Source organism: Gossypium raimondii, chromosome 13, assembly GCF_025698545.1.
Source record: "Gossypium raimondii isolate GPD5lz chromosome 13, ASM2569854v1, whole genome shotgun sequence".
NCBI lineage: Eukaryota > Viridiplantae > Streptophyta > Magnoliopsida > Malvales > Malvaceae > Gossypium > Gossypium raimondii.
The window spans coordinates 33018068-33029418 of NC_068577.1; the positions used below are offsets into that span (position 1 = coordinate 33018068).

Below are 11351 nucleotides of genomic sequence, written 5' to 3' on the forward strand. Positions count from 1 at the left end.
AGACAAACAAGCAAAAATCAAGACAAAATTTCAGGTATTACTTACTTGAAAATTATCAATCTCTGAATGTGCAAGTGATTAGGGCAGGGTTTGCTTTTCAGATTCAAGTCCTCAGCTCCTTGCTTTCATCTGCTGCTTGTTGTTTGCCGAAATATAAGAAATAGAATTTCATTTCTATTACTTTTAAGTTTTGATTACTTTTTTCTGTTTATTTAGACTTCTTTTTACTTTTTTTGATTGAAAGCTCTCTGATTTTGCAGGTAGGGAAATATATTCCCTTTTGTTTTATTGTGTTTCTGTTGATTTTTGTTTAGAGGGGATGACTTTTTTTTTAATTTACTGTAACGAAAAGTAACGGGAATAGCGGCCCGCTATTGCCGCAATTGGCCGTTACCCGTTAAATTGCGGCCGCTATCCACCGCTATTGGTGTGACTCCGCTTCACACCGCTATTTTTAGCAAAAGCGGTTTCGGACGGCGCCGCTACCGCTATATAGCGGCCGCTATTCTGATATCGAACCGCTATTTAAATCCCTGCGCAGTGTTTTGGAAAGCAAGGATTAATTTCCCTTTTAGCCCTTCCCTGTTATTCGCGCGTTCATTGTAATTCATATTCCTTTATTTATTTCGGATTTGCCCGTAAATTTCTGTTTTAATTTCAAATTAATCCTTTTGTTATTTTTGATATTAAATTAATTAGTTTAATACTCTTGTTTTTATTTCATTTTATTATGTAACATTATTTTAAGTTCTCCATATATTAATTATTTATTTATTTTTATAATGTATTATTTTGTATTTTTTATGTTAATATAATATAATTTGTACATATATTTTAATGGTTTATTTTATAATATATTTTTAAAATTCACTTTTATACATTTTATGCTTTGAAGATTTATACAACAATATTCTTATATAATACTATTATATATATATATACACATTTGATATTAAATAATGTTCATTATACATATATACATACATAATATATTGTTGATTTCATATTATTATATATTTTATCTATCTCTATATCTATGATTTGTTTTATAAAAAAACCTATTTTATTATATTTTGCCTATTCCGACCTTTTACATATATTACTATATACTATTATTTATATGAAAATTTTCAATTCACATGTATTACTTATCTAAATTAATATATGTATATTATTTTATGTATTTTGATTTTCTTTTTATATAGTATTTATTTTAAAATTTATTTAGATACTAATATTTTGTGTAATATTTATTTATTTTAACTATGTTTTTAATTTATTTCAAACTTTCATTTATATATACATTACTTATTTTAAATTTATTTTAACATATAACTTCCTTTCTTTCATATTCTTTATTTTTAGTTGTTTTAAAAAAACTTCATACATTTTATTTGTGTTAATTTGCTTGTTTTTCAAGTTTTACTAGCTTTTAAATATGGATGTTAGGAGTTGCATAATGTGTAATATAAGATTGTTGCCCTTATGTATGTATGTTGTATTGTATTTTATTGATTCTTTGTTGCTCATTAGCTTTCATTTAACTTACAAATTTTTCTTTCGCGATATACATTGTCATCCCATTGCGTTTTATTCGTCAAAAAGAGTATATTCCATCTAAATATTAAAATCGTTTTATTCAAAAGCCTTCAAGATAACGCAATACTCGATATTTGGGATCTTTGAGAGGATTGAGCCCTAACGTATTGGGTTCTAATTTTCCTCGTTAAATCTAAATAATTGAGGATATTCTTTAATCAAAACACATAAATAAAAAGCTCATTCTCGGGAATTTGATACGTTGTGTCCTTACGCATTGGATATGACATGTTGTTTTCTCGAGATGAGGATTTAAAAAAAAATAAAGACAATATTCAATGTTTGAAATTTTGAGAAATTGTGCCCTAACGTATTGGGCTTCGATTTCTTCATCTGACTTAAAAAATTAAATATCCTTTTAAATTTCATTGCATGAGTTTTTTTAAAGGACAAACTCATTTTTGAGGATGTGAAATATCATACCCTAACCCATTGGGTGTGACATTTTCTCTCTCCGAAATGAGAGGATCTTAACATGTAATTTGATTATACACGTTTTTTTTAATAAAAATGATCGTATTTTAAAATCTTTGTAAATTTTCGATATTAAGACACTAATTAATCAACAATATACCAATTTTGGGCGTGTCGAGGGTGCTAATCCTTTTTCATGCGTAACCGACTTTCGAACCCGTTTTGTGGATTTTATAAGACCAAAAGTTATTGTTTTAGTAAATTTAAATTTTTATTAAAATGATTTAATTATGAGATGATCCGATCACACCTAAATAAAAAGTATTGGTTGCACTCCATTTTCGTTTTTCAAAATTTGAGTCGACCCGTTTTCAAAAAGTGATTTCGATATATATAATTGAAATATTAGTTAAAAAACGAAAGAATATAATTTATTAAATAAAAATTAATTTAAAAAAAATGTATCAATTCGTTGAAAGTTAATACATCAGAATCGTAGCTTTGGGTTACCATTAACGAGGTTGTTCTGTTAGCCTGTAACCAGCTGAAGCATCTATTTACACAGTTTTTCCTCTGAATTGCCTTCTTTTTTCCCATATCCAACAAGTATCCATGGCAGACCCAAAGCAAGAAGCGATAGAAGTCATCCATTCTTGGTCTGCTCCGAGATCACTCAGTACTAGTCTCATGTATTCGTTTTCTCAGGTAATGCCAACTTCCTTTTTCTGGGTTCCTTGTTTGGTAGCTGAGGAAGTTTGACAGAAAAAAATGAAGAAGATGGAAGTATATTATGAATCTTGTTTGTATATATTCTCTGGGTTGGTTTTAAAACGGAATCTTTCATTAAATTTTAAGTACCCCATGCCTTTGCTGGGAAAGTTGGGAAAAAATGAAGATAAAACACAAATTTTGAACTTTTCTTTCTTTTCAAAATATGGTTTATTAAGAAGATTGACTTCTGCTCAAGTTGATGAAGAATAAAGGAAAATCTTACTTGTTTTCCAATGTGCTAGCTGCTGATAAAATGGAATTGCTGATTCCATAGTAATTAGCCCATTAGTTTTGTTGTGCTATGGTTCTTGGCTGTTTGATTGGTTGCTGAGAAAATTAAAGAAGTGAAGTTGAATCATGAAAAGGTAGTGAAATCACTTGAATGGATGTTTGTTTTAGGGATTACAAGACTTAGTTTTTTGGAATATGCCAACCTCACTGTTTGAGTGGCTTATGTTAATTGATCATGAGACTTTTGGATCACATTCGCTGGTATCTTCAAGCTTTGGCAAGTGTCCGATGCCAATATTTATCCATGCTAAATATTTATCTGACACTGGTATGTTAAAAAAATTCTAAGTTTATCCATGTAATTTGAAGGTTCCTCTGAGGATCATATCTATGTGCTCATGTCCAGATATGGGTCATTGTTAGACAGGGGTACTTGAAAAATAAACAAATGAAGACCTTGAGTAACATAGTTGTATTGCTCTACTGGTTTAATAAGTGTTTTACTGAATCATGATCCTACTACTTCTTGGATTTGCATTCTTCATCTTCAACATTCCAGGATCAAACTTGCTTAAATATAGGCTCTGAAAACTTGTATTTAGTTGAACTAGACAGTATCCCATCTTATGGTCTAAGCTTATCATCTCAGAAGCTTATTAGACTGCTGAAAGGTTTGTATCATTTAAGTAACTAAAAATATTAATATGAATTTCAAAACTGGGTTTAGTCCATGAGTGTAATCCAGGGACACTAATGGCGGCTGAAGCCGCAAATTTCTCAACAAGTTTCTCTGTTTGCCTCTTTCTTTTTCTTATATTATATACACTTATCATTTTCTTCCATACTCAGAGGGATGACATAGAAGTGCTGGATGAACCTCTGTATGGAACTTTTCTTCGTGTTACTGGTGTTGAAAGGCCCTACCGTGAAGATGTTCTCTCTAAGATGGTATGTCACATAAGCTTAACCGATGTTTTGCCAGAATTTATTCACTTTATCGAAACACTTCCATTTTGGGTTAAACCGGTGATGTTATCCCTTAATTTATGTGATTAAACTTCCTTGGAGATGTTGGCTTTGGTTGTGTTCTACAGATCAAATATCTCTTAAGGTTATCTCTCTGAATAATTTTATTGATCATGGGACAAAAGGTTAATCATGGAGGGAAAGAAGATAATCAAAATGAGATCAATGTGGCAGCCAAAATTAATTGACTGATGTGTATGAAGCACCGACATTTATGTCATGGGAGTGTACTGTGTCAGACTAGTCTCCAACACAAAAGAACATGTATCGGACATGCGATGACACACCCATGTTCCGAATGTCTGAATGTCTGTTTAGATCAGAAGCAAAAGGACAGCAACTGGAATGTCTGAATGTCTTTGTAGTCATGCTACCTTTTTGCTGATGCTGTTACAATTTTTTTTTTTTTAATCTTATATATAAACACTCTAGCACATGAATGAAAACATCATTGTTTCCATCAAATATCCTACCTTTATAAAGGATGCTTTATTTTTTGTAAACATATTGCATGGCATTCTGTTTCTTTTGTGTCTGACCCTTTCAATTTAAACAATGACTTTTCTTTTTCAGTTTCTGGTTTCCCTCTTTGTTTTTGTTCTTTGTTTCACTTGTTAATGGCATCTCCCTCATATTTGTATTTTTTTTGGAATAGGAATGCGATGGTAATAAAGTTGTTGACAACATTATTTACGGTCCTGGAAAAAACAGATACCGGTATTGTAAGGTAATCTACATATTTCCATCTAGCAAGCTTAAGTTTAGTTCTATTCTGGAAATTATTGCTAATCTTGTGTTTTAAGTATTATGTTGAATGTATGACTTTGCTTGAGAAGGGTAGAAATTTTTATGTTTCTTTGAGAATAGATTGATTCTAAAGGAGTTAATTTCTTAAGTTATCTTCATTTGTTATAAATATGTTCAATGGCAGACGGTTTGGTGATGGATTTTTTGGTTGACTTTGGCTTTTTCCTATATATTTCAATTCTACTAAAATGGAGATTGTTGAGAAACATATTATGTGGAATGCATCAGCAGATTCTGAGATTGAATTCTAGGTTATCAGAGCTAGAAATTTTAGCTTTGAGTTAGTAGTTTCTGAACTAATTCCCCTCTTCTTGCATACAGCATATTGCAAAGCAACGGGTGCCTGGTTTGCCAAATGACTTGCTGCAGAAAGGAAAGCACTTTATACTGATACAAAATCCTCTCAATATACTGGTAAGCTGTTTGGAACTCATTTTCCATTTTACTTCGCTCAGAGAGAATCATATCAGTAAACTAAAAGGAGATCTGTAGTTCTATAGTAGATTTTGCATTGTTTAGAAGTGAATTGTTTAAGGTTTCATATGTTAACCTTTATAAAGGTATTGCATATTTTATGAACTTGACAGCTTATACACTGGAAGATTTGAAAATTTCAGGCGAACTGCTTAATGGTCCACAATTTGTTCTCTCTGATGTCATTCACTGATAATATTTATGTTTTATTTCTGCTTATTTTCAGTCATCCTTTGAGAAGGTTGTGCCTCCATCTTTCCTTGAGCTAGGCTTAGGAGATTTGGTTTCCATTTACAGTGAGCTTTGTGCATTGGGAAAGCCCCCACCAGTTATCGATGCCGCAGACCTTCAACAAAATCCTGAGGTTGTTGATCTTTTCTAATAAGATAACCTGGAAGATGACACTATATAGAAAGCTCGTTATCATACTGCATATGAAATCTTACAATGTATTGAGCTGTTATTTTGCCAAACCTTGAAATCTGATACCTGTTTTCATCTTTTCATCATTCTTATATTTGCTACCCACAGTTCATTAAATTATACAATTGCTCTATATGAGTGTGTGTGTGTGTGTGTGTGTGTGTGTGTGTGTGGATTCATATTTATTCTTCTTATCTATGTGCAGGACACTTTACGTGGTCTTTGTAAAGATTTGGATATTCCTTTTCATGATGCAATGCTCAGGCATGTGGAAACTTACTTTTCCCTTATGCTAAAACCTTTACTAACTTGCTCTTCGTGCTATGCAATTCAATAAACTGAGGAGTAAGAATCTGATTTGGGCATGTTTAATTTTTTAAAGTGTTTCCATGTATTTAGAATGCTTTTGGTGGGTTATATCTTCATGCTCATGTCCAAATATGTTTAAGACTCGGGTACTTAAAAAAAATGACGAGTCAAAGTAATATAGATCATTAAATTGCTTTTTCATGACACTAGCTGTATTTCTATTCTTATAGGCACACGTCTTTCTCTTGGATGTGTCCCTTTTTAACTTAGCAAACACATCACTTCTACCAGAATTAACTGCTTGATGCAGTCATATTTCATACTTTATGTGCAAAGATATGATTTATAGTCTTTTCTATGAAAATATCATTATCATGATGACTTTATGATCAAACATTGATCAGATGGGAAGCTGGTCCGAAACCGATCGATGGTTTGTGGGCGCCATGGTGGTATAAAAGTGTGCATAACTCAACACATTTTGCATCCCCAAGAAAGTACCCTAGGGTATGTGACCTGTTTAATTATTTTCATTTCAAATCATGAATTATAAACCAGTTGCTTGTCTTGAAACTAAATTCATAAAGTCATCTTGTAGTTGAAGTGTCTCTACCCTCTTTTAACTTCATGTTACTTGAATTTGGGTGTGGGTGTTGGATATGGGTATGTTCAACATTTTCTAAGCTTTTGCATGTATTTGGAGGGGTCCTTGAGGGTCATATCCTCATACCATGTTCGATTACTTCAAGCAAAATGAAGAGTTGGAGTAGCATGATTAAATTGTATTTATGTTCAGACTGATAAGCTTAGGCCTTCAGCCTTGTTCTTCTCTTTGTAATATTGTTGGATCTATAGTGAGTTATTTCAATTCTTGATGTGCTGAAAGTAGAGTATTTTATGAAAGAAACAATTGTCAAAAACCTATTTTAGAAGCTTTGGATTATATGCCATGACATTATCTCTTTGCTTTTTGTCTTGTAAACTAATCTCTCTATCATTTCAAACCTTGATATCACTTTTAAATAAACTATATCTTGAAAATCATTACAAGAAGTGCTTAAATCATTGAAGGGTTGATAGAGTTATGTTTAATCTTGTACATGTTTTCAGCCATTTCCTTTCTCATTTTATGACTTGTTGGAGCAAAGTCTACCTTTCTATAACTTGCTAAAGCGCAACGTGAGGCAGACATCTTCCCTTTTAAGGTCTCCCTTACCGGTTCCCGATCTTCCAGTTCCTGAGAATGCGAAGCTGCTTGCTTGGGTTGGTGATGAGATTGTACCTCGTGAGAGTGCAAAGGTACTTAATCCCAGAACCATTCTCAATCTGTTCTTCATTGACTTAAAACTTTATGATCGTTAGTTCATAGGTATATCAGGTTTCTCATTCTTGCAATGCATTACCAGGTTTCAGTATTTGATTCAGTTGTCCAAGGTGGTGATGCTGTGTGGGAAGGACTTCGAATTTACAATCGAAAGATATTTAAGCTTGAAGAGCATCTAGATAGGTTGGTGAAACTAAATGCTTAATGAATTCCCTTAAGTAGGAACTGCACTAGTATTAATCATGATAAGGTTGATTGTATGGGGAAAGATGAATGAATGACACATATGTGGGCTTCTGTGAGTCCTTTCTGATAACGCCTAATGATTTCTTGAATTTTTTCTTTGGTTCATTTTTCAAGGATGTTTGATTCTGCAAAGGCTCTGGCTTTCATCAATGTTCCTACCCGCGATCAGGTTAGGATCAGCAGACAAATTTGAATTCACTGTCTGAAAATATCAATGTTTCATGGGTTTAGCATTGTTTGATGACCATTTTTCGTGCAAGCAAGTTAACCGTTTCTTTCTTAGTAACATGTTTCATCATTGCAGATCAAAGAGGCTATCTTCAGAACCCTCAATGCCAATGGAATGTTCGATAACACACACATTCGATTAACACTTACTCGTGGGAAAAAGGTATGAAACATTTTCACCTTCTCCCGGTCTCTTGATACTTGAGGAATCATTGAATTGTCTAAGATACTCCCCTATTTGGGCTAAAAAATAGAGTGGTGCAAAAAGTTTGTAATTGACATTCGTGAATTCTTAGTTAGGCCTTATATTTTCTTCCCTAATATGCTTTACTTTCATCTTATTCAGGTTACTTCAGGGATGAGCCCTGCTTTCAATCAATATGGCTGCACTTTGATTGGTAGAGAGATTTTTAAGTCCATATACCATAGAGATACTCATATGTGCTTGTATCTATTGAAACATGGGTATTAGCTGCGAATTTGTACCGCATTTGGAATATGCTATCGTAGTGTATTTGCATAATATTAGCAACATTCCCTTTATAAGTAGAGAATGCGCTGTTGTGATTTGTGGGTTTTCAGCTGATGTGCTTAATGTTTCTTGTGGAAAAAATGCAGTGCTTCCTGAATGGAAACCCCCGGTTTATGACAATGAGAGTGGTATAAAACTTGTTACAGCTACAACACGTCGTAATTCACCAAATGTAAGATTCTTGGTGTCTTTTCTTGCCACTATTTTCTACTAGGTACAGAATTGCAAGAACATATCATGTCAGGTCTCGCTGTTGCTTCTTGTGGGATGAAATGCTGGGTGGTTGTTTCGATTTAATAGTATTCAACTTTAAGGAATTTTATCTTTCTAATCAGCTGATTTTGATTTGTTTTTCTTTATTCCTTTCAGAATTTGGACTCAAAGATTCACCACAATAATCTTCTGAATAACATACTGGCAAAGGTAGTGTCCAATGCAGGACTTTCATTTGATTTTACGATAAAGCTAAGAGTAGATGATGTTCTAATATCTGATCTATGATTTGAATGTTGTTTTCATTCTTTCATGCTATTCGAGCAAGTATTGTTCTCAATTTGACGGCTTACTATCTTTAAATGCTTCTGACAGTATCATCAACTGATTAATCAAATTTCGCAAGATAACAACTGTATTTAGTTTCAGATTTTCTTACCTGAAAGCTTCAGTAGACCTTTCTCTCTAGGTTTGGCTATTTTTGTTTTGTTTGGGTTAAGGGTGTAAACCATGATGGATGATATGACCTGTATATTTTCCTGTGTTATGGTGGAGATTATGTTTCTCAGACTAATGCCAGATATGCATTTTTGTTAAACTGTCTCTTGGGATAAAATTGATTTGTGTGGTCCAATGCAGATAGAAGGGAATAATGCGAATGCCGATGATGCAATCATGCTCGACAAGGATGGTTATGTATCCGAAACAAATGCCACAAACATTGTAAGACTAGGATTTCCCCCCAATAGCTTAGATCTATATATGAATTGGGGGTTTGGGGAACATTAAGACTGAGTATGGTATCGATATGCATCAATAATCTTCATCTTTGTTCTTGGTTATTTTCCATTGTTTTTACCAAAAATAAAAAACTGCAAAAATACCATAGTTTGCCATTCATCTCGATAACTAATAACATTGATGGTGTGGAATGTTCAAATGCATTTAGTTGGTTATAGAAGGAAAAGCTTTTTTTCTAATGCATATGCTTTGAAAGTTGAAAATCTGTAACTGAAACATTCTTATGTTTCACGTTGCAGTTCTTGGTCAAGAAAGGCCGTGTTTTAACCCCTCATGCTGATTATTGTCTTCCTGGGATTACTCGAGCAACTGTAAGTTTCTTAAACATTCATTTGAGCTGTAATTTATATTTAGGCTCGTAAATATCAGAACTTCCTGGTCTCAAGCAGACAATTTTGTCATGAGAATTTCAACTATTTCATTTGTACTTTTATATTGTATCATTGGCACTGATATGCCTTTCATGCCGTTTGGATTGCAGATTATGGAGCTTGTTGTAAAGGAAAAATTTGAGCTAGTGGAACGAAGAATTAGCTTATCTGAGTTCCATGCAGCAGATGAGGTATCCTGTTGTTTTTCTATCAAAAGCATTTATATGGAATACTTCTGAAATTCAAAAGTAACTGCATATAATTGATGAAGATCCTTTGAACCATGTGAAAAGGCCTTATTTGCTTCTATCCTATGTTATATTTTAAAGTTCATTGTTGCGAGACAAGTGTTAATTATGGTAGCTAGCCCAGTAACCTTCATATATATATTTTTCTGAGTTAGTAACCTTCATATCAAATAGAAGATGTTCGGGTTGTTTCTATTAATCATATTGTTCAACTCAGACTTCTTAGCTAATCCTTCGAGTGTAGGCCAAGGCCAACAAATGTATGATATTATGGCATGTACATTGTTAATAATGGTCAACTTTCAATTTATCTACCTTGATTGTGAATATATCTTTTACCTGTGTTTTGAGTTATGATTCTAACGATGCCTTGCAGGTATGGACTACTGGAACAATGGGAGAACTCAGCCCGGTGAGTTCCTTTCTTTCTAAATATTCTATTTGAGACCTTAAGATTTCGCTGTTTGCTTATACAACATACAAGCTAACTATTTATATCACCTTGTTCTATCTAGCTGATCGAATATTTCTGTAACAGGTTGTGAAAATCGATGGGCGCATCATTGGCGACGGGAAAGTCGGGCCGGTCACTCGAAGGTTGCAAAATGCTTATAAAAAACTGACAGAAGAGTCCGGAGCTCCAATACCAACCAACCCTGAAACATAAATGACAGTGTCTGAAAGAAGGTTCACTCTCTTTTGGATAATTTCCAAACTTAAAAGATTCAAGGGGAGCTCAAATGTTCTATATTGAAAAAGGGGTTGATTTATTGTCTGTTTGTTTGCATGGAAAATCTTGTTTCGTTTAGCAAACTGTTTGGTCAGTCTATCTTCTAGCTTCCTGTTCGAGATTCTTTTTCACTAACCAAAATTCCTCGTACCAGGTTGCCATTATCGAACGTCAAATTTCAAGACGATGCTTACTGGAGAATTTGGATGTATGAACTTTGTATTCAATTACAGCTGTTCGCTATGAAACTGATTGTGAAAAACAATGACAAATAATGCATCCCAATAAATTGTGAAAAACTGAATCTTATTATCAAGTCATTATAATATCATCGATGTTCAACTTGTAATTTTGTTTGAAATATTTGCATCTGAATTTTATGTCGGACGATGTGCAAATTTTACTCTTAAAAGGCTTAATTATACCTGTTTTCTCACCATCAAATTTTACAAAATCATATTTGCAAATTGTACTCTTAAAAAGCTTAATTCACAATTTGACCTCTCAAATATACTTATTTTTCACTTTAGTATCTAAATTTTTTATCCAATTTAGTACTTAAAAAGTACACTCGGTTCATAAATTGGTATGCTCCTACTACATT

At 33.1% G+C, this 11351-nt stretch overlaps 1 protein-coding gene across 1 annotated transcript; it reads left to right on the forward strand.

Annotated features, from left to right (window-relative positions):
- Positions 1 to 2512: 2512 nt before the first annotated feature.
- LOC105783414 (branched-chain-amino-acid aminotransferase-like protein 1) lies at positions 2513 to 11096 on the forward strand. The gene is made up of 20 exons (XM_012608855.2): positions 2513 to 2718; positions 3865 to 3963; positions 4697 to 4768; positions 5170 to 5262; positions 5549 to 5686; positions 5951 to 6009; positions 6459 to 6561; positions 7165 to 7353; positions 7461 to 7561; positions 7739 to 7793; positions 7929 to 8015; positions 8199 to 8250; positions 8471 to 8556; positions 8754 to 8807; positions 9237 to 9320; positions 9638 to 9709; positions 9880 to 9960; positions 10394 to 10429; positions 10556 to 10704; positions 10902 to 11096. The coding sequence occupies exons 1-19, from the start codon at positions 2626 to 2628 to the stop codon at positions 10682 to 10684; spliced, it is 1683 nt and encodes a 560-aa protein (XP_012464309.2). The 5' UTR covers positions 2513 to 2625; the 3' UTR covers positions 10685 to 10704; positions 10902 to 11096.
- Positions 11097 to 11351: the final 255 nt, after the last annotated feature.